At 41.5% G+C, this 24,264-nt stretch overlaps 1 protein-coding gene across 1 annotated transcript in view; it reads right to left on the bottom strand.

The window, feature by feature from the left end:
* NEDD4 (NEDD4 E3 ubiquitin protein ligase) overlaps positions 1-16,804 on the bottom strand; it is a 174,820-nt gene extending 158,016 nt beyond the window's left edge. The window contains exons 1-2 of the mRNA XM_060005929.1: positions 16,753-16,804; positions 15,576-15,659 (exon numbers count right to left, since the gene is read on the bottom strand). Coding sequence (XP_059861912.1) covers positions 15,576-15,659; positions 16,753-16,794 — 126 coding nt within the window. The 5' untranslated portion in view covers positions 16,795-16,804. The remainder of the gene's footprint in view (positions 1-15,575; positions 15,660-16,752) is intronic.
* Between the last annotated feature and the right edge of the window lie 7,460 nt (positions 16,805-24,264).

Below are 24,264 nucleotides of genomic sequence, written 5' to 3'. Positions count from 1 at the left end.
TTGGCTTTAAATAACTAAAAAGCAAACAATTAAAAATAAACTATATTATATCTACTTCTTTGTTCCCATGGAAACCCACAAAAAATACTTTAGAATGATGCCGGAATTAAAAAGTTGCAAAAAACCATAATGGCAAAAACAACACATGAAAGATTGGGTTAGATACTAACGCAGCTGCTGCTCACACTGTGCTTCTCCTTCTTTGTGTGCAGTGAATATAGGCTGGGAACTTTGTTCTCAGGCTCAGTACAATGCCAGGATAGGCAGGGTCTGCTTCTGCTCAGTGTTAGTGGGTCTAGAAGTGTCAGAATATACACTTCTTTGTTACCCTGTTTCTTACGCATTGTCGTAGCTGTCAGCATGAGAGGCATCCATTCTTCTGTATGTGCAAACTCTACTCCCAAACTGGTGATGGAGACTCAACCCTTTCCTCTTTATTTCCTTCCTTCTCTTCCTTGTTTCAGTCAGGTTTCAGTTGTCGGAAACAGAAATTACTCTAGATATTTTAAGAAGAAAGATGCTCATACAGGGAACTAGGTGCTTCCAAAATTGTTCGAAGAGCTGCAGAGGCAGGCTGTAGGCTGTGTCTTCAGAGGACCCGGAAACACCTCGGAACTGGCCTACCCAGGAAGCTGCTACATGTACCCGAGTCAGAAAGGTAGGTAATCAGGAGCCACCGCCAGATCTGTTGACTTTAAGAACATACCAAATCTAGACCGCTATTTCTGTAACTTCCTGTCAATACCCACAAACCAAGTTACAGATACTGAAACACTTTTGTAGAAAAACTCAATGTCTACATGACTACACTTGTCAGCAGAAAAAAACAAGGAAACAAGAAGTTATGCCCCACTCCATTTTCACCTTCCCAATCTCAAGTAGGTGCACCTCATTGGGAAACCTATTTCACAACCTCTTTCCAGAATGCTAAGTGCAAGAGAGTCTGGGAAACATGGTGTTTAGCTTTCCAGCCTCTGCATAACAGGGAAATCCACTGAAATGAAGGGGGAAGGGATGCTGAATGGTAAGTGCAAGAGAGTCTGGGAAATATGGTGTTTAGCTTTCCAGCCTCTGCATAACAGGGAAATCCACTGAAATGAAGGGGGAAGGGATGCTGAATGGCAGGCCCCATATCTACCACACTCCTCACCACAGTTGGGCGGGAGTTATCCTCTACTGTTAATCCCAAGAGACTGTCAGAGCAAACTTGGTATAAATTATAGTATACTACTTGCTTAGTTTGTTACTCTTTAATGGCAAAATTCTATGCATGGAGCCAGGACCATCTCTTACTCAAAGACACATATGTGGAAGAAGAGCTAAAACCCACTCCAAAGTGAGAGCGAGATATAATGACCTAAATTTTGGCATTCTTCAGCACCAATATGCTCATACAGTGTGACTCAGCGGCTCTTCAGTATATACTGGTTAAATTACACTTCTCTCACTATCTTCTATCCCATTCCTATTCATTTTTCTTTGTTTCAGTTTCAAATTTAAAATAAGAATCATCTGTTTTTGCTGTCATATCAAACCTATCTTATAATCACTAGTCTGTGAGTTTTAGAAAATGACATAGCTGCAGTGTTTTTCTTCCCAAAAAAGGAAGGGGGGGGTTGCTTTTCTAAGCCCACTTTTACTTTTGTGATAGACCAGAAAATAAAAGGCAAGTGATAGTGATGAGATGGCAACCTCCACCAGAAAACAAGTGATTTTTGTCTTTCCCACTAGACTTTGAGCTTCTCACAAAACAGGCAGATGCTCTTTTTTCTGTGTACCTAGTGCCTAGCATACTGCATGATACATAACAGACAGCTAAAAAACGTCTGTCGAATGAACAACCCAAATTACAATGGAAGAAGTAGAAGATGACACTTCATCATCATGTCTCTCATCTGCCTATCTCACTCTCTTCCTCTAAGTGGAAAAAGTGAACAGGGGAGTGGGAGGGAAATCTGAGTCATGAGGCTGACAACCAGGAACCCCCCCCCCCCCCCCCGTGAACAGAGTGAAACTGCCCAGAAGTACAAATCCTTCATCCAGTTCAGGAAAACCTCAGTTCAGAGGGCCCTTAGTCCCGGATGCTTACTGACCACCCAGCAACTGGCATGATTCAATTTATCTCAGCTGGGCAGAAGAGTGATATGAGAAGCAGACAACTGAAAACAAATCTGTTCAGAGAAAAGAGAGAGAGAAGATGCAAGATGCTATGATCAGTTGGTTCTGCTGGAAAAAGGTGATATGAGAAATCTGGAATAGCAGAGCCTACCTCTGAGTAGTAACAACAGGGAAAGAAAGTCCAAGGCCAGCCTGATTGGGTTGGAGGCCAGTTTGAGATTATCTGCATTGAACAACTTATTGTAGCAAGCAGGGAGATCGGACTGATAAGAAGAAAGCTATCATAGCAGGTTCAACATTGCATTATTTTCCTCTGATCTCTTCTACAGAACAATAATGGAACATTAGCTAGAATATTATCTTTAGCCATATACTGACTGTCCTTCCTGAGGGACTGCTGAGCTGCCACCATTTGTCCACCATCACTTTGTTTCTCTTCTGGTAGCAATAACTAAGAAATTAACTGCATCACATAATCATTCTCAAAACGCTCGGAGATAACTTGCTTGCATCAGCAAGTTGCCCACTGTTTATAAACCAAGAACTTCCAAGAGAAATGTAAAAGACACTTTATAAAAGATGTTTTTTGAAGATACCAAGTTACTAAGAGAAGGCACTACTCCAACACTCTTAGAAAATCTAAGCAATCAATCTAAATTAGGCTGAAGGATTTACAGTTAACTGGGTCTAATCCTGATAGCAGGTACATATGACAGTTTAGTCAATGAACAAGAATGCTTAAAATCTTTTCCCAAACTTAACTTGTCACTGTTAGACTAGATAGCCTTTCATTTCCCACCCATTCCCATTTTTGAGACAATCACCAATAACACAGGGAAGGCACATCTCACTTAAAATGTAACTGCTCTTTACAAGTAGCCTTATTTTTAATAAGCGTTAAGGCATAACCAGCCTAAGTTATTTAGCTGAAAAAGAGACAATTCTCAAATCACAGAATTTTGAGTGAACAGCTGTGGGAAGTTCTTTTAAATATTTATACTTTTTGGCTTAATTTTTAAAATACCAGTGAAGACCAGTGAAACACAGCGTGAACTTTCCACACTTGACACTTGCTGCTAAATAGAAGGGGGAAAAAACCCTATCTGCCTGCTTTCCCATCTCCGTCTCCTGTAAAGGGGTTTTAAAGGATTTCAAATGAAAAAGAAATAACCCAAACAGCTAATGACAATTCTCTTGTAAGTCTTCAGGTCAAAGTCCATAAAGTTAAGCCCAACGGGCCTCTCTGCCAGAGCAGGCTAATCAACAGCCGGGATGCTAAGCTCCAGGGAAATTCGCCCCGCCCCACCCCCGCCCGGAGCTCACGCACACTCGGCCGGGGGTGGCAGGAAGGGGCAGGCGGGGTGCTGCGCGTGCCCCCGCGCACTCACGCCGCTGGCTGCCTAGCCCCCCTCCTCATCACTTCCTGAAGGAAAATGACAAGGAAGGCGGCAGTTCCAGGGAAGAGCGGGGTGTAGACTCCACAGGCTCGCGAAGAAAATGCGGCTCCCTAAAGCACCCCACCCCACCCCACCCGCCTGCGCGCGCCAGGCAGCCCCGGGAGTCCCCACGGCGCCCGGCGCGCTCCCGGAGCTCGCGCAGAGGGAGGAGGGCGCTGACAGCAGTCCCTCTGGCCGCCGTCGCCTCCTCCCGTTCGGCTGATGGGCAGCGCGATGGGAAGCTCGCCCCGCAGCCCCGCGACCCTCGCACCTCGTCCTCCGGGACTCCGAACACCTCCACCGCGCAAGTTGCCATTTCCGAATGGCTCCAGCAAACCGGACGCACTCGCCCCTTCCCAGAGAGTGGGAACTGTAGTGAGGAGGAGAGGGAGGAGAGGGAGGAGGCGGAGGAGGAGAGGGAGGAGGCGGGAGGAATTGGAGGAAGAGGGGGCGGTGTTCCCCTGGGCGCACAGCGACCCCAGCGGCCGGCCGGCGGCATGGCACGAGGAAACAGGGCGGGGAAGGCCGGCCGCGCCTCTGCAGCGGCGCGCGTCGTGGGGCTCTGGGCGCGGGGACCGCGCGCGGTGGGAAAACGTGCGTGCTGGGGCTCGGGTGGGAGGAGCCCGCGCCCGACGCGGGCGCGCCTTCAGTCCCCACGCTAGGACGATAGTGGCTGACGCGGCCGCCTCTGGGAGCCAGGCAGCTCCAGGGCTTTGCGCCGAGCCGGCAGTGGCGCCCGGAGGACGTCCGCCCTTCCCCGGGGAAACAAAGCTGCGGCTTTCGTCGGCAACGAGTCTCACTGAGATCCGCCCCAGAACTCGGCCTCTGACTAGCCACCTGGGATCAGGAGAGCTTAATATTATTCTCTCCACAAACTAAAAATCAGACCGCTTTTTTGTCAGTTAAGGCTGCCGATTCCAATAGAAGCTGGACCTTGAGACGCCCAGGCAAAGCCCAGCCTGAGCATGGTAGCAAACGGGGAGGCCTGTAGGGATCGCATCAGTCTTGGACTCAGGATCTGAAATTCTCTCCTTGTGATTTGTAAACACCGTACCAATCAATGTTTCCTGTCATATGGTCTGTCCATCTTTAAAGCCTCCCAATAACGTTCAGCCTCCAGGCTTAACGCTCTAAATCTGCTTAGCTAAGTAAGCCTTGATCTGCAGCACCACTGGAAGGTAGCGAAGAAGGGGGAAAATAAACTAGGACCTCCTGTGCTATGGAATAATCATGCTTATTTTATAGTCATGTCTGATGGGGTTTATAGTTCCACAGTCACAGGAAGACTCTTACCAAACAAACCACCCAAAAACAGAATGGGGAAAATGATAAGCACTCATTGTCTAAGCCAGAATTAGTATCTTGTCCTTTTCCTACAGTTGCAGAAATTTGCAAAACTCTAGAATCTCAAAATCTAATTTAAATTTTCCTTAAGGAATACAGAATAAACAATTTAAAATACCAGTATTACTGGTTTGTTATATAAGATTCTGTTGTACTTTATGTTTGGCAGGATCCATTTGTGTTATGTATGAAAATTCGATTAATAATACATCATCCAAATTTTATCATCTGTATTAGGCAGAAAGAAGTGGCAATTAAGTAAACATGAATGTAGAATTCCAGAAAGGTCAGGAATTGTTGGCTTAACTAAATTTAAAAAGCTGTCATAGTATAAATGTCTTTGTTTTATAAACTGTCACATACTTATGTTTTTTAGTAGGTTAGGAGTAAAATCTGAAAATATTTAGTATGCTCTTTTATTTTGGAAATAATACTTTTCCCTAATCTCTTTCTGATACACATTTTAATATTTGAAGTAGGACAGTCATGTCATTTCAGGGCATGGTTTCAAACAGATATAGAAATAGCTTCCATCCTCCTACTAAAATTTAATGAATGGATGAGAAGGATACACACAACCTAAAACTGGTAATAAAATCAACCAGAAATCCCAGTGGTTTATAAAGTAAAGCATCAGCTCATATAGCCAATAGGCAATAGTGAAGATAATTCCAAATACCACTGATTTGACTCATGATTACTTATTCTGTCTGAATCCAAAATCATAATAAGAATTAAGCAGGCAGTTAACTGACATATGATGAACTACAGTAATTATTATTTCCCAGCCAAAAGCTAGAAGAGGCCCTGTGCATCTGGTACCTGGAATTATAAGGAAGTTCAAATAGAGAAGGTGGTATTAGCTGGTGGTCCAATAATCACCACTACCATCAAGAAAGCTGTGTAGAATGAGAAACCCCTCTTCAACTGGACATGTCGCTCAATTGCATGGTATACTCATGCAGGCTTTTTGCCCACCTAGGCTGCCTTCAACTAAGTTCATGTTGATTTGACTTGAATAACTATGTATGTGTACAACCATGTAAGAGGCGTGTTTGAAGAATGTGATACTGTGCATAATAATTTGTTCCCAGCCTCACACCTCTGCTAGAGATTGCCCCCAAGTGAAAGGCTAGGCAATTCTAGCAACCTCCAGTGGCATCACCATGCTATTTCTTGTTCGTGAACCTGTTCTCCCTTAAAATCTCTTTTTACATGAGCCTTCAAACTGATAAAGGAGCAGTAAACAAATGAGAAATCAGTAAACCTCGTCAAGACCTCCTAATCGTCTATGTACCTAAACCTCTTTATCTCTGCCTAAACTATTAATTGTAATGCAGAAGTGGAAGTTGTTTTCATTTTATGAGTCTTTGAGATAAAAAATTCTGGTGTTAAATAACTGATCTATCAAGGGTAACAATATGAAAGATACTTTAATGTTGGTTATTAGTTCTGTAAGGAATACCAAAAAAAAAAAGTCCTTTTTGAAAGTTACCCTTTAATTCTCTCTTCCATAATATCTGCTGGCGGCCTGTCTTCTGATACTAGATGTTTGAGTTCTTTAAGTTTCACTTTTTCTTCCTCTTCTTCCACTCTAAACTCCCTGTACCTCATCCATTGCCATTGCCATTGCCATGGTTTCGGCTACAGTCTTTGCAGAGTCTATCTCAGACCCAGAGCTCAGTAGTGCAGGGAATGTTACTTTAATATTACTATATAATGTTACTATGAATGTTACTATTTAATTCTGTAACAGAACTTAGTCCCCACCTCAAGTTTCCTGTCTGCCCAGTAGTAAAAAACCTAATCTTAATCAACTCAGTGTTCCTCCTCAACCCTCTTTCCTCTAAGGTTGATTCTAAGTTCTAGTAGGCTGCTGTGGTGCAACATCATCTTGGGGACGGAGGGCACGGCACGGTCTTCATCGTTCCACGCTGGCATTCGTAGATGCATCCTTGATCCCATTGGTCTCTAGTTGCGGTCTCCAGTTAGAATGACATTTGGCTGTTAGTAACCCAAACTAGTAGGATTTAAAAAATAGATATTATATTGTTCTCTTCTATAAAAGTCTAGAGGTAGGCAGGCCAGGGTAAATATGGCTACTTTGCTCCACAAAAGACATCAGAAATCCAGGAACTTTACAGCTGGCTGCTTTGCCATTTGTGAGTGTGGCCCTTATCTTCATAGTCCAGAGAGAGGCTAAAGCTCCAACCATTACGTCTATGTTGTAGCCAACAAGATAGAGGAAGGAATAAAGAAAGGAGTTCAGGTCTCATGCTCGATTTTTAAGAAAGGCTAACGGAGCCTTCTACTTAAACTCTTAAAACAGATATGAGGGCTTCCGTGGTGGCGCAGTGGTTGAGAGTCGGCCTGCTAATGCAGGGGACACGGGTTCGTGCCCCGGTCCGGGAAGATCCCACACGCCGCGGAGCGGCTGGGCCCGTGAGCCATGGCCGCTGAGCCTGCGCGTCCGGAGCCTGTGCTCCGCAACGGGAGAGGCCACAACAGTGAGAGGCCCACGTACCGCAAAAAAAAAAAAGACAACAACAACAAAAAAACAAATCAGAGTCACATGGCTGTATCTAAATACAGGACAGGAAGAGACTTTTTTTCTGGGAAGGCTTGTTGAGTTTCTGTTCCTGGAGAGGAATGGATATAGGAAGGGAATTAGCAGTCTCTGCCCTAGCATCTTCACCCTGCAGCATCCTTGGAGAAATCAGCACTCTCATCTGTTTCTGGTATACAGGCCATTTTAGCTCAAAGATGAAAACCCCTTCAGGTCCTCCGACCTCTTTTATCTGCTCCTGGCCCTTCCTGGTTCCTGTGGTTGTTTCCACAGGCTGGGAACAACCCTTGTGGCTGCAGAGACATGGGGCCTATCTCCAGCCTACCCTTTGCCTTACTTCTACGGTACTGCTGCTGTTCCACTCTGGAATGAGGTAGGGGTCGTGGGCACTTCTGTAAAGCTTTCCGTGTAAGACTGTACCCAAGACACAGGTCACCTCCACTCTTGGATTCCAGGAATCTAACCTTTAAGGGAAAATCCAAGTGTGGGAAGGGAGTTCTCAGAGCCTCTTCTCAGAGATAGTCACCGTGTCTAGTACTGTCCAACAAAACTTGCTTCAGTGAAGGAAATCTTTTTATATCTACATTGCCAATATGGTAGCCACTAGCTTACATGGCTATTCAGCACTTGAAATGTGGCTAGTGCAACTTTTTAATTATTTAAATTTAAATAGTCACTTGTGGTTAGTGACCTCTATATTAGACAACACAGGAACTGTGTCTAACATGTCCAAAATTATAGAAACATTTTAAACTAAATTCTGAGTACATACAAAAGATTATAAAAACAGGTAAGGTATAAAGAATAACAGTGAATTGGACACTAATATACTTATCACCCACTGTAAGAAAAAGAACATTACCAACAACTTTTTTCACCTCTTTCATGCTTTCCTATTCCATTTCCTTTTCTCCACTCACCAAAAGATAACTACTATTCTGAATTCTATGTTTACCATTTTCTTGTTTTTTTAATTATTTCATCAGATGTATGTATTACTCAATAATGCATTGTTCATGTCTGCTTCTTTATATGAATGCAATCATAAAGTGACTTGGATTCTTTTACTCACCATTCTATTTGTGAGATTGATTCACACTGATTTGTTTATGGTAGTTAATTTATTTTTACTGCTGTGTAATATTCCATTGGATGACTCTATCACAATTAATCATTCTTCTGTTGTTGGACATTGGGGTGCTTCCAGGTTTTGTTTTGAATTTGTAAAGACCTTTTATTATATGATTTAGCTGTTTCAAATGTTTACAGCACAATGTTTAGATAAATTACAGTGGCAGCTCTGAAATTTAATAATGGTTCAGAGTTTGTATCACTTGAGATAAATGAAGCACCAGTGATATTACTAATCTTTTCCCAAAGGTGCATTACATTCAAATACAAAAATGTCAGTTTGTGATTATGGTGTTATACATCTGATCCCATTATACTTTTTTTTATTTTAATGAAGTAAATTCTAAAAGTTTTTCCCCACTGAAACCCAAATACAGCACAGTGCTTCTTGCTTTAACTTTCTCTTCCATGCCATGTTAAGGAGTTTGAACTTTACACTTCAGCAATGAGAGTCAATGCTTCCCATTTTTTTTTCTTTTTTTTGGATTATTTTCTATTGTTGTTTTGTTTAACTATTACAAATAATGCTACTATAAACAGTCTTGTTTATAAGGTCTTCTTATGGAACATCTTGTTATGCCAGAAAGTAATGAACGTTATGATGGGGACATGTCAAAAGGACACAGGAGCCCACTTGAAGAGGTTCCCACTGGCCAAATACAGACTAACTTGAACGCCAAAATAAAGTGATAGCAACAGATTATAATCCAGTGAATAAATCCAGTACGATGAGATTATAATCTAATGAATAAATCCAGTACTATGAGTCCACACCGATGTAAATTCTAATAGATGGGTAAATTCAACGTTTGGCAAGTGAGATTTTTACAGAGTTTGATGTTGTGTACATAAGGGAAAAAGCTGAAAGACACCACTGTAATTAAACGATCAAAGTGAACATCAGTAATGGAACAAATAGAAATGTTACAGCCTGATAGGATGCAATGAAAAGAACACAGTATGACTTCAGTGCTATTCCTGCCCAGCCTGAGTCTAATCATCAGTAAACATCTCACAAATCCAACTTAAGGGACATAATATAAAATAACTGGCTTGTAATCTTCAGAAATGTCAAGGACATGGATGTCAGAGAAATTTGAGGAACTATTCCAAAATGACAGAGATTAAAGAGATCGTATTAATCAGGGTTCTCCAGAGAAAGAGAACCAATAGGATATATGTGTGTATGTGTATATATAAAAACTTATTGTAAGGAATTGGCTCACAGGATAATGGAAGTTGGCATATCCAAAATCTGAACTTGGGCCAGCAGCCTAGAGACCCAGGAGAGCCAATGGTACATATGAAGTCCAAAAACTGTGTTCTGGAGAATTTCCTCTTGCTCAGGGGAGGTGAGTGTTTCTGTTCTATTCAGGCCCTCAGCTGATTGAATGAGGCCCACCAATATTATGGAGAGCAATCTGTTTCACCCAAAGTTTACCAATTTAAATGTTAATCTCATCCAAAAACACCCTCTAAGTTAATACATAAAATTAACCATCATAGAGACATGACAAATAAGGCAACTCATGATTCTGAACCCCATTGCTATAAAAGACAGTATTTGGACATTTGCTGAAACATGACTATATCTGAGGATATATTAAATGGTTGTAATGTATGAATGTTAACTGCCAGATTATGATGATTGTACTGTGGTTATGTAGATGAGAATGATCCTGTTCATAAGAAGTACACACTAAGGTATTAGAAGGTGATGAGGCAGCAAGTTGGCAAAGTACTCTCAAATGGTACAAGAACAAATATCTTTATACTTTCTGGACTTCCCTGGTGGTGTAGTGGTTAAGACTCCATGCTCCCAATGCAGGGGGCCCAGGTTCGATCCCTGGTCAGGGAACTAGATCCTGCATGCCACGACTAAGAGGACACATGCTGCAACTAAAGATCCCACGTGCCACAACAAAGATCCCGCGTGCTGCAACTAAGACCTGGTACAGCCAAAAATAATAAATAAATAAATAGATTGCTTCAGATTATTTTTTAAAAAGAAATATCTCCAATAAAAGGAACCCAGGTACCTTGGAGAAAAGGCTGATTCTAGGACTGGGGCAGGGAATATACAAGATGAACCTGGAGCATCTTTTAGTGCCAGAAAGTAAAGAAGTGCTCAAAAAAATCAAACCCACGATTACCACAGCTGGAACAGTTTGAGCAACAAAATAAATAAATATTGGATTATAACCCAAAGTATAAAATAAATATACATGTCTGTAATGATATAAATAAATCATTTAGTAAATAAATGGGGGAGTAGAGACAAATCTTTGTGTGAAATTCAAAATAGTTTAGGTAGATACTTCACCCTCCACCCCAAGGAAGGGGAGCATGACCTACCGCTGCTACAGTGTGGGATAAGCATAGTAATTTTACCCCAAAGGTTACAGTATGGAAAGGGGGGAAAAAGAGGAACTTTATTTATTTTATTTTTATATTTATTTTATTTATTTATTTTTGGCTGTGTTGGGTCTTTGCTGCTGCATGCGGGGCTTTCTTCAGTTGCAATGAGTGGAGGTTACTCTTTGTTGTGGTGCACAGGCTTCTCATTACGGTGGCTTCTCGTTGCGGAGCACGGGCTCTAGGCATGTGGGCTTCAGTAGTTGTGGCACGCGGCCTCAGCTGTTGTGGCTCACAGGCTCTAGAGCGCAGGCCCAGTAGTTGTGGCACACGGGCTTAGTTGCTCTGCAGCATGTGGGATCTTCCTGCACCAGGACTCAAACCCGTGTCCCCTGCATTGGCAGGCGGATTCTTAACCACTGTGCCACCAAGGAAGCCCCAAGAGGAACTTTATAGTGGAGAAACCTGACAAGCACTGCCTCAGCCAGGTGTTCAAGGTCAACATCAATAGTGATAAGTGATGATAATATGTACCCTTGATATGATGGGATGAAAGTAGCACCTTACCTCTGTGAGGCCAAAAACTATAACCCCAGTCTAATCATGAGAGAAACCTCAGACAAATCCTAATAGACAGTCTACAAAATACCTGATGAGTACTCCTCAAAACTGTCAAGGTCCATCAAAAACAAGGAAAGTCACAGCTGTGAGGAACCTAAAGAGACATGATGACTAAATGTAATCGTGCAATATGGTATCCAGAATAGGATCCTGGAACAGAAAAAGGACATTAGGTAAAAACTACAGAAGTCTAAATAAAGTATGAATTTTAGTTCATAATTATTGTAAAGGGAAGATCCTGTTTCTTCCTTTCTATGGAAGGAAAAATCCAGTTCTTCCCCATTGTGTTTCTCCCCTGTGTATCTCCTTTACCTTTACAGAGAACATGTCACTTCTGACACTTCTGGTCACTAAGTGTGTAGAGGTTTTTTTCCCCATACCAACAAGCAATTCCTGAACACCAACTGGGTGTCCTACAATTCAGCTTCATTCTGGTACAATCTAGCCAGAGATACCATCAGATTCCACAGGTTAAGTTTCAGTCCTAAAAGGCTACCCTCCTCCCCTTACCTCAGACACCAGTCACAAGCTCAGGTTATCTCCTGTACTTCTGATGGACAGGCTGAGATTCTAACGACCCCCTCCTTGGGTTTGATTAGTTTGTTAGAGCAGCTCACAGAACTCAGGGAAACATTACGTTAACCAGTTTATTAAAGGATATGATAAAGGATACAGATGAACAGCCAGATGAAGAGAGCTCTGGAAGGGTCCCAAGCACAAGAGCTCCTGTCCCCATGGAGCTGGGGTGCCTCACCCTCACAGTGTGGATGTGTTCACCAACCTAGAAGCTCCTCAAACCCCATGCTTTTGGGATTTTATGGAGGCTTCATCACACAGCATTATCTATCATTGACTCCATTTTCAGCCATTCTCCCTTCTCCCAGCCCTCATCCAGGAACCCATGCAGAGTTGTCTCATTAGAACAAAAGACAGTCCTATCACCCACAAAATTACCACCCAGAGAATTACAAGGCTTTCAGAAGTTCTGTGTCAGGAACAGAGATCAAAGATCAATAGTAGGGCTTCCCTGGTGGCGCAGTGGTTGAGGGTCCGCCTGCCGATGCAGGGGACACAGGTTCGTGTCCCGGTCCGGTAAGAGCCCACATGCCGCGGAGCGGCTGGGCCCGTGAGCCATGGCCGCTGAGCCTGCGCGTCCGGAGCCTGTGCTCCGCGACCCACGTACCGCAAAAACAAAACAAAACAAAACAAAAAGATCAATAGTAGAACAACAGATGTTCCTAGTGCTCTTATCACTTAGGAAATGCCAAGGGTTTTAGGAGCTCTGTGCTGGGAACTGGGGGCAGATATATTTTCTATTATCTCATAATAATGCATCAAGGTTTTTTTAATTAATTACAACAAAGTACCATACTAACATAAGATGGCAATAACAGGAGGAACTGAGGGTGGGGTGGATAGGCACTCTCTCTTCTATCTTCACAATTTTTCTGTAAATCTGAACTGTTCTAAAAAGTAAAGTTTAAAGATAAATAAATCTTAGTGTCTTTCAAAAAGTTTTACAATTTTCTCCACTGTGGTCTTGCATATATTTTGCTACATTTATCCCTACATACTTGGCATTTTTCCTTGCTACTGTAAATTTAATGTCTTTTTTTATTACACACCCTAATAGTTTATTGCTGGTGTACAAAAATACAACAGTTTTGTACATTTACCTTAGTATTCAACAAACTTCCTCAACTTCATTATGTCTAAAATAATTATTTTCACTTTCACACGGACATTCATTAACATCTTTGAATGACAATTTTGCTTGTTCCTTTCCATTCCTCTCAACTTGTGTTTCTTTTTTTTATCTTAGTGTCCTGTCTAACAAATAGACATGGTGATAACAGGCATAATTGTCTTATTCCTGGTTTTAAAGAGAATGATATTTGCTGTAGGGTTTTGGATTTTGTTTTCATTTGGGGTTTGTCTTTTTCTTTCTAGCCTTTATTTGGTTAAGAAGCTCACTCCTATTCCTAGTTCACTAAGATTATTGGTCATAAATGGATACTGAATTTTACTTAACAATGTCTTCTGTATCTTTTGAGATGGTCTTTTTTCTTTTAATCTTCTAGTGTGGTAAATTTTGGTTAAGTTACAGTAATTAGTTATGGTAAATTTTAGGTGTAAACATGTAGTCATTCCAGATTTCCCCAGTCTTTTCAGGCTTTAACTCAATCAAATGATTATTTTTCTTTTCTCCCCATTCTCTCACGAGTAGAATCTAAGTACGAGGAGCTTACATGTGGTCATGGCCGTGGAGGAGGGTGACTGGTTTTTTCCTGTCATCCCTCCGTATTGTAATTCTAGCTGTTGTCAGGTCACCTATCATTCTCTGGCTGTTGTCCCATCTCTACAGGCTCTCCTGGTTCACTGGCCCTCTCTCAACCATTTTCCACCCTCTTTTAGGATTGTGGAAACTTCTGCATGCTATCCCCTACTACTCTGGAGACTGAAATCTTGGCAGCTGGACTCCAGCACACTGTCAGATCACACACTATCATCATTTCTACTATAGCTATTATTTGCTGCTAGGTATGCTAGCCAAGGAGAACTACCTGGGGCTTACCATCTCATAGGGATCCTGATAGGAAGTGGGCACACACTTCCTCTCAGATCTCCACCATTATTTGGGAATTATATCACTGTCTCCTACTGATAGCTCAGCAGTGAGGATGTAGGCTGGGAGAAGGGTCCTTTCTCAGAGACACTCAACTATATCTTGTTTTCACCTCCAACTCTCTCTTAAGGGTAGGAAAACTGGCTCTTTTATCATCATTCATTCTATCGAAATCTGATGCTAATGGCATCAACTTTGGCTCTTGGCGCTCAAAATCCAGGCTTTTGAAACTCAAAAAACCTTTTTATCTCAACCTATTTTTTCTACTAGGAGATTCAAAGCTCTGTTTTGAAACTTATAAACTGAACATGGACTCATCTTTCTCTTTTCTTTTCTGTAGTAACAGCCCTCCCCTGAGGGCAGTAAATATGGAAAGCACTGCTCACTGCTGCCTGGGTTGGAGAAGAGAGAGGCAGGCGAGATATTCCAGGAATAATGAGTAATTATCAACAATAACATTTCACAATAATATTGTGCACAGCTTCCACACTCTGCCTGAATATCTTTAAAAACCCTTAAATTTAATAGATCCAAGGATGAACTCACCATTGTCCTATATTCTCTGTGTCTGGAAATGGCATTACTATCTACCCAGTAGAAACTTCTGAGTATCCTCAAATTCTTACCCCCCACCCCTTTTCCCACCATCAATTTGTTATATAATAGAAATTCTTCTCCCTCCAATCTCATTATAATATTTTGTCTTATTGGTATCCATGGCTAATGTCGGTGTACCAACCACTCTCTGCTTCTTGGCTCAGACAGATAGGTAACTCTTCGTCCCTCCTAAGCCACCTGTGTCTTCTGAGACAAAGATTGGTAGGCAGGTAGTTTATTTGGGGTCATGCTCCCGAGCAGTAGTGTGCTCAGACTCAGCTCCTACTGGCTCCCAAGGACCAACTGGACCAACTATGCATATCTCTATCCAACTGCAGAAATGGGCAAATGGTACAAACCAGGGTGATTTTTTTTTTCCTAGAGAGCAAGGAAAAAACATTGACCAGCATACTACTCATCCTAGGGAACATGAGTGAGGGCAGGAGAAGAGTAAAACAGGGAAGGGGGTAAAACCAATGTAATGGTTTTTTTTGATCACTATTATTGAGTTGATGTGGGGCTCAGTCTCATTAAAGTCCCCTGAACAGCCATGCAGAATACACCTCAGAATTTTCTTTTTTCTTGGCCGTGCCACATGACTTATGGGATCTTAGTTCCCTGACCAGGGATTGAACATGGGCCCCCTGCAGCGGAAGCATGGAGTCCTAACCACTGGACCGCCAGGGAATTCCCATACCTCAGAATTATCTTCCCAAGAAAGGAGTATTTATCCATGGGTTTCCATTCCCCACTGGACAGGGGTTGTCTTGAGGGGTGTTACCTCTTCTACTTTTCCAGATTTGCTTCCGTGTAGCATGGCTGAGAAGGCTCCAGCCGGCATCTTAAACAGGAGTGACAGTGAAGCCTGGGTGCAGAAGGGGAGAACGTGCTAAGCAACCAAAGGAAGTCACTGCCCGAAGACGTCTCCACACAGCTGGTTGCTGCAGCAGGACTGAAGTAAAGGCTAGATGAGAGGATATGAGGACATATGAAGCAGAGTGCAAAAGAAATCCAACACAAGGATTAGTTGCAGCGCCCACTGCAGCAACTGGGCTCAGAGTAGTAATTAATATTCATCATCTCTCTCCTAAAATACCCAGTCCAGATTGCCCCCGCCCTTGGCCGGCACTTCAGCAAGTCTGTGTTGTTGCCTGGTGGTGACTCAGATTTTTATCTCCAAGGGCTGTGACCCGTCAGTTGTATTAACCTTATCAGGCCATCGTTGTTGCAATAGACTATTTACAGTTATCATTGGACATGCCAGTATTAGGATATGCCGCAGTGAATCCCCTGAGTTCCACACATGCTCTTTCTTGTATAGCCCCAAACTAGCTCTTCATGAGAATCAGAGTTGACCCCTCCCCCCCCCACATATGATAACTCCCTCATTTGTCTATGGGCCTACTATTATGAAAAGCTCAAAATGACCAAGTGATAGTCATAGTTTCAGGTATAGTGGAACTGTTACTGTCTCCTAAAGGAAGCATCCCCACACACCATTTCAAGAACTAGGACTTCTAATCCCACAGAGCCTAAATTGCAGAAGCAGGGAACACAAATTCCACAAATGAGTCACTGAGATGATTGTGAGAGAGTCTAGCCCATTTCCACCTTTTGGGTCACAGATCTGAGGGTCTAGTTCTTAGAGAAGAACACCAAAAGTCTGCTACCTTACTGCCCGTTGTAGTAATGTTCACAGGCCTCTGTGCTTCCAGAACCCTACTCTTACAAATATAGTTTCATGATAATATCTATTATTGCCATCCCTGCCCTACAGAGGTTAGCCAATGAACCCAAAGCCATTAGGAGCCCCCTCGCCAGTGCATTCCTTATTGCCTTAGCAAGGTGCCCTCTGTTGTCCTCTTAGGGAATACAGTTGGATGGTGAGTTCTCAGATGAGTTTATTGATTATAAACCAATTCTATTATTCCTCCCTCCCCGAGCTTTCTGATTTTTACCTCAGTGATCCTGCGAAGGCTGTTTGGACCCCTCTTCTTCATTTGCTGTATGCCACAGTCACGCTCAAGTCTCAAGGAACAATCCCAGCAGCATATTAAGACTAGATCCAGGTATTCTTCTCAGGACTCTAAATTCTGAGTAAGAAGAGAATGAGCCCATTTTAATAAATTCCCCTCACCCAGCCTTTATAGTCTGCCCTTTGTAGTCAACACCTTCAAGATCTATTCTTGCTTATGCTGTCTTGGTTTCTTTCAGCTACGGTAATGTGTATAATATTTCCTCCCAGAGCAGGCATTATATTCCTTTATTTTAAGGCTGTGTTGTGACTTGACCCAAAAATGCATCCATTATGTTTCTGGAGGAACTGATGGGCCAGGATCTTTTTTTTTTTTTTTAACATCTTTATTGGGGTATAATTGCTTTACAATGGTGTGTTAGTTTCTGCTTTATAACAAAGTGAATCAGTTATACATATACATATGTTCCCATATGTCTTCCCTCTTGCATCTCCCTCCCTCCCACCCTCCCTATCCCACCCCTCCAGGCTGTCACAAAGCACCGAGCCAATATCACTGTGCCATGCGGCTGCTTCCCACTAGCTATCTACCTTACTATGTTTGTTAGTGTGTATATGTCCATGACTCTCTCTCACCCTGTCACAGCTCACCCTTCCCCCTCCCCATATCCTCAAGTCCGTTCTCCAGTAGGTCTGCGTCTTTATTCCTGTCTTACCCCTAGGTTCTTCATGACATTTTTTTTTCTTAAATTCCATATATATGTGTTAGCATACGGTATTTGTCTTTTTCTTTCTGACTTACTTCACTCTGTATGACAGACTCTAGGTCTATCCACCTCATTACAAATAGCTTAATTTCGTTTCTTTTTATGGCTGAGTAATATTCCATTGTCATGGGCCAGGATCTTGAAGAGGACAAGCATCGTCTTGAGAGGCACCTACCTGGTGTAACATCTTTGCAGGGCCTCTAGGGGCAGGAGGCTGCTAGCAAGGGCAAGGGAAGGGCTTCTGCCAGTCCAGAGAGTTCAGGGAAATCTGGGTGTATTAGTTTCCTAGGGAATGCCATAGCAAATTGCCACAAACTGGCTGAGTTAAACAACATAAAATTCTTCTCTCACAGTTTTGGAGACCAGAAGTCCAAAATCTAGGTGTTGGCAGGGTAGCACTCCCACTGGAGGTTCCAGAGGAGAATCAGTTCCTTGCCTCGTCCAGTTTCTGGCAGCTGTCAGCATTCCTTGGTTCGTAGCTGCATCCCTCTGCTCTGTCTTTACGTTGCCTCCTCTGTGTATCTGTGTTATGTCCCTCTGCCTCTCTCTCATAAGAACACTTGTGATGGCATTTAGGGCTCACCTGGATAATCCAGAGTAATCTCCTTATCTCAAGATCCTTAACTTACATCTCCAAAGACCCCTTTTCCAAATAAGGTAAAGTAATTACAAGTTCCAAGGATTGAGACTTGCTATGTTCGGGTGGCCATTATTCAGTTTAGCATAATGAGGTTTCAAGTTTCTCAGGCTCTTCCAACCAAATGTCCGCTTCTAAGGTTTACAGAACTGAGTCCAGTATTTTCTCCATCAGAGCCCTGACTTTGGCATGACCAACCTGTTGAGTCTGTGTATTCAGTTTCCTGTGTAGTGTTGCCACCCTTGCCATTAAAGCTTGGACTTGTTTTCATCACAACCTGCCTTAGAGCTACAGGAGAAACAGATCTCTTTACATGGAAGATTTCTGACTTTCACCATTCTATAACATTGCCCACGCTGTCTTTCTTCTTGCAGTGCCCTTCTGCCTCACTTTTCTTTTACTGGAAAGCAGTTACACATTTCTTTTTTGTTGTTGTTGTTGTACGCGGGCCTCTCACTGTTGTGGCCTCTCCGGTTGCGGAGCACAGGCTCCGGACACGCAGGCTTAGCGGCCATGGCTCACGGGCCCAGCCGCTCTGCGGCATGTGGGATCTTCCCGGGCAGGGGCACGAACCCGTGTCCCCTACATCGGCAGGCGGACTCTCAACCACTGTGCCACCAGGGAAGCGCTGTTTGTTTTTTTAAAAAATTAATTAATTAATTATTTTTTGGCTGCGTTGGGTCTTTGTTGCTGTGCACGGGCTTTCTCTAGTTGCAGTGAGCAGGGGCTACTCTTCCTTACAGTGCACGGGCTTCTCTTTGTGGTGGCTTCACTTGTTGGAGAGCACGGGCTCTAGAGAGCGGCTCAGTAGTTGTGGCACACGGGCTTAGTTGCTCCGTAGCATGTGGGATCTTCCTGGACCAGGGATAGAACCCATGTTCCCTGTATTAGCAGGCGGATTCTTAACCCCTGCGCTACGAGGGAAGTCCCAGTTACTCACTTTTTAAGATCCAGCTCACATGTCACAATTCCCCCAGGCAAACTTAGTTGCACTGTTTTCAGTGTAATCACAGACCTCGATTCTTACCTTTTTCTTTAGAAAAAAACTTTAGTCAGCTTTCATTCTTTTAAAAACTTATTCATACCTCTTTTACAGGACCTAATGCATTGTCTTATAAATTGCTTTACAGTGCTCCCTGAATTAATGTGGGAATTCCTTGAATATAGGAATCATGTGTATTATCTTACCACTGGACATATAGTAGCCAGGCAACAGTTACGTGTTAAATGAATGAAAGATATTTCCCAGCAGTAGAGGAAAGGGCATATGTAACACTCATATTTTTACCTCATAAAATTTTTACATTTATGGATTTTATGTTGTTTTGTTATTGCATCTGACTCAGCTCTACAAATAAATAAGTCATGTCTAAACCATCAATACTCTAGCTCAAAACGTGTGAGCAAATGCTATTGCTTGTTTTCACTCCCAAATATAAAATAAACTTACAAAGAACATTCAGTTTTAGTTATTAATGATTTTTGAGTGATAAAATTGAAAAGTGGAGGTTAGGAAAAAATATTAATAATTACTACAAAAATATGGTCTTTCTATGATGACTTGTTGAGCTTTTACTTAAAATGAGTAGCATTTAGGACTATAGATGATATTTGCATGAATTATCAAAAAGTTAGAAAGGTAACGATTTGAACTGCAAAATGTTTTATATTGTTCCCTGGAGGAATAAAAGACATTGTATCAGTGGATTCTTTTACCCTAACTATTCTTAAGTCTGAATTAGAGAATCTATCCATTAAAGTGAATTTGAGTTAAACATTTAAGAAATTGCTTCTACTTTATTATAACATATAGAGTAAAAGTATTATAAATGAGGATTTCTACACTGTAATTTGAAATGACTCAAATCTGTGGCTAAAAATAACATTACCTCCATATAAACCCAAGAAGACAAGTTGGAAAGCAATTAGAAGCTCAATATTTTATTTAAAAATTGAAAATTATCCTGTAGGTAATGTGGTGTGTGTACGAGTGTGTGTAATTTTGTCCTCTTTCTTTACATGCCACATTTCTAATGCAAAGAAATCATTTCTAAGTTACACGTGGCCTCAAATATCTAAACCATTGAGAAAACTCTCTTTGAGTTTTCTTACCAAATATGGGTTGACATTCCAGTTCTGTTAAGAGATGGTGAGAGATAAAATGAATGGCTTGAGGGGTTTGCAAGAAACCACTTATAAATTAAGCTGAAGGTCTTATCTACCTGCACAAACTTGTTTAGCTTTCAACTGAAGAGACTCAAGTGAAGATAAATAAGTTACAAGCAATTTATTAAGTAAATCTGTTGCATCTGAACTCTTCCTCCTTCTCTTGACTCATTTATGAGGCCAAAAATAAACTCACTTCTTCTAAGGAGATAATTTTGAGGTTAAAACACTATACTACCGGTCTAGTGTACAGTGAAAGTACAAAAAGCAACTTGGGGGTTTCCCTGGTGGCACAGTGGTTGAGAGTCCGCCTGCCGATGCAGGGGACGCGGGTTCGTGCCCCGGTCCGGGAGGATCCCACATGCTGCGAAGCGGCTGGGCCCGTGAGCCATGGCCGCTGGGCCTGCGCGTCTGGAGCCTGTGCTCCGCAACGGGAGAGGCCACAACAGTGAGAGGCCTGTGTACCGGAAAAAAAAAAAAAAAAAAAAAAAGCAACTTGGCATCTCTTATTAGAAATACACATAGAATCACAGAATTTTAGAACAATAGGGCATGTCCCTCATTGTATGTGCTAGCTGATGTTTAAGGACAAAAAAAGTGTTTATTGCAAAATAAATAGAAAAATACTGACTTCAAAAATAATGTTCTTTTGCCACATTGAGCTTTTTGGATCAGTTTTATGTATAGAAATATTTTCCTATTATGTGAAAAATTCATAGGAAACAATGTGAAATCTAAACAACCAAATTAACGTCAATAGGGAAAGAGGTTAAATAAATTGTGGTACATTGACACTATATTCCCAAAAATATAAATGTATAAATTAGATGGGTATGCAACACCATAGATTAAAAGACATAGTAGGAAAAAAAAAAACAAGTTGAGGAAAAATGTATACTATTTACTATCTAAGTAGAACTGTATGCATCAAACTTATAACAGTGGTAACTTCTGGCACAGGGGGAGGGTATTGGGATTTGGGGATTTGGTCAAAAGGAACTTTAGCCTTATTGAAAATGTATTCAATATTACGTTTTTTTAAGAATAATTTTAAATCTCTTTTTGTGTTATAATTAGTTAAAACATGATTAAATGAGAGAATGAATGGAGTGCTACATTAATATAAGGTTTAATACAAATACAAATTTATATTTAATATAAAAATATTAGATAAGATTTGGTGTAAGGAGGAAAAGATAAGGCACTTAACCAAAATTACTCCTGATTCTTATTCAATGATAATATTGCAAGGAAATAATTTTCCAGAGGACTTTTTAGAATAGTTTAAAATTTCTATTCAAATGAGAAACCAAATTCTGGCTCATGATGGCTCCAGGACACTGTCACTGTAAGTAAGAAATGAGCATTTAAATGAAAACTAATGTTATAACATTTGCTTTTGGCTGCCCAATGGATCTCCCTTTGGAAAACTTCCATTACTCCCACTTTATATAATTCTGAAAGAATGTCCATCATAAGCCAGCACACCCCTTACCACAGGGATGAGAATGTGGTCCAAGCTAGGCCACTCTGACTCTCTTCTGGGAATTTAAGTTTTAAGTGTGGAATCTAATAAAGGACTCAATAAGAAAAAAGACAGACAACCCAATAAAATACTTAAACAAGCACTTCACAAAGGAGGGTATCTAATTATTCAATGAGCATATGAAAAGAAGGTGTTCAACATCTAAAGTCATCAAGGAAATGTACACAATGAGATAACACTACTTACTCTCCAGAAAGGATAGAAAATTTTAAATGACACTACCAAGTGTTGATAAGAATGTGGAGCAAGTGGAACTCTTATCATCTGCAGGTGGGAATATAAACGGGCACAGCCTCTTTGGAAAACTATTTGGCTATATCTACTACATCTGAATGTACGCTTACTTTACCATCCAGCGGTTACACCCTTAGAGAGTGAAAACATATGTGAACCAAAAGACATGTGGAAGAACATTCATTTGTAGCTTTGTTTACAATATTACCAAATTGGAAACGACCCACATGTCCATCAAGAATACAGTATTTGTAGAGTGAAATACTATATAGCAATCAGAACAAGCAATTGGTATATGCAACAATAAGGATATATTTCCCAGGCATTACCTTGAGCAAAAGAAGTCAGACATTAAAGCATACTGTATGATTCCGTTTAAATAAAGTTAAAAAATAGGCAAAACACATTTATGTGACAGAGAAGTCAGAACAGTGGATACCTTTGAGGGGTAATGACTGGGAGAGGGCATAAGAGAGATTTCTAGGGCAATGATAATGGCCTATATCTTGGTATACATACTAGTTATGAGACAGGAAGGAAGGGGGCAGAGCACAGCCGTTAAAAGAATGACACAGCCGTTGAGAAAATCAGGATATGACAAAAACTGGTTAGAACCAACTAGGCCCAAGATGTTGGAAGATTTGATTCCCAATAGCCCTTGAATCTCATTATACGCTCACTGAAATACATTAGCTAAATGACACACCCATCAATGGTGCCCTGACAGTTCTGAGGCCCACCATAAAAGGCCAAAAAGTGGGCCATGGCCCAGTTCCTGGAAATCCCCACCCCTTCCCCAAAATAGTTTGAATATTCCTCCCACTTGTTGGCATATGAGATTACCTAGCCCATAAGAACTAACCACCCCATACCCCGGGGGCTGCTCTCACTTTCTGAGCCGGTGCACATTCTGCCTATGGAATGTGTATCCCTCCCAATAAACCTGCTTTCACCGTGAAACCTCTTACTATGGCTCGCTCTTGAATTCTTTCCTGCGCGAAGCCAAGGACCCTCACTTGGTGGCCCATCCCAGGGGCTCACTCGCATCCTGGGATGTGATATTTCCTTCTCCCATATCAGTTACATGAGTGTGTTCACTTGGTAACAATTTATTGAGCTATACACTTAAGATCTGTGTACTTAATATATGTTATACTTTAATTTAAAAGGTTTACAAAATAAAATTTCTAGCACAGACACACAGAGATGGAAGGCAGGTGGAACCAAGTTATCCCAAAGCTGGGACCTCTATAAGACTGACCGTGAGTTCCCACCTCTGAGGTCCCCAGAGCTCCAGAGCTATTCTAGTTTCTCTCTTGCCCAGGAACTGGTTGTTAAATTATTGTTTTGATTCTCTGGATCCTTACAATAAATTCCTTTCCATTTTTTCCCTCACATAGTAAGAGTTGGCTTCTTACTGAGACCCAACTTGAGTTGCCAGGAAAAATGTTGGTATTATTCTTGAGGTAAATAGTTACTTTATTTTTTTAAAAAGACAAATGCCTTATAGGTAAAGTGGAAAAAAATTTTCTTATAAATGATAGAAGCCTAGTTGAGTACATTGGAATGCTTGGCTATAAGCAAGAACGTTATATAAGTGACGTCTGTACTGGAAGGGAATGCCATATAACTTAACAGCAATAAAATCCAGATCTAACATCAGAATTAAAAGAATAATAGCCACATGGGTAAGATCAGTTAGACCTGGTGTCTCCTGCCAATTATTACTCTTGAGCACACTGACCTAAACATGATTAACTGATCCTTAATATTCCCTAGTGCAACCAAGAAGGCTGGAAAGTTTAAAATGGCTAACTTACAAGGACAATTCTCTTCTAAAGAGGGTGGATCCTGTTATAAGAAAGCCCCTTCTGTTTTGTTGAATACTTTGATAGATCTGGATACACAAAACAAGGCTAGAGCTAAATTTGAGACTGAAGATTTGAATTGCTCTGCATTTTAGAGACAGAAGAAATTGGAGTTCCTGGTATACTCATTGAGGGTAGAGGAGTTCAGGAAAGAAAGGAAGAGGATAACATGAACTTGGGGAGAAATGGGTACAAAAGAAACATACCTTGGGCTACACACCCCTACACACCCAAAAAATTATTTGCGTTTTAACAATGCAAGCCCCATATCTATCTC

Source organism: Delphinus delphis, chromosome 2 (genome assembly GCF_949987515.2).
Source record: "Delphinus delphis chromosome 2, mDelDel1.2, whole genome shotgun sequence".
Classification (NCBI taxonomy): Eukaryota; Metazoa; Chordata; class Mammalia; order Artiodactyla; family Delphinidae; genus Delphinus; species Delphinus delphis.
The sequence above is the reverse complement of the archived record's forward strand: the minus strand, read 5'-3'. Positions and strand labels throughout refer to the sequence as shown.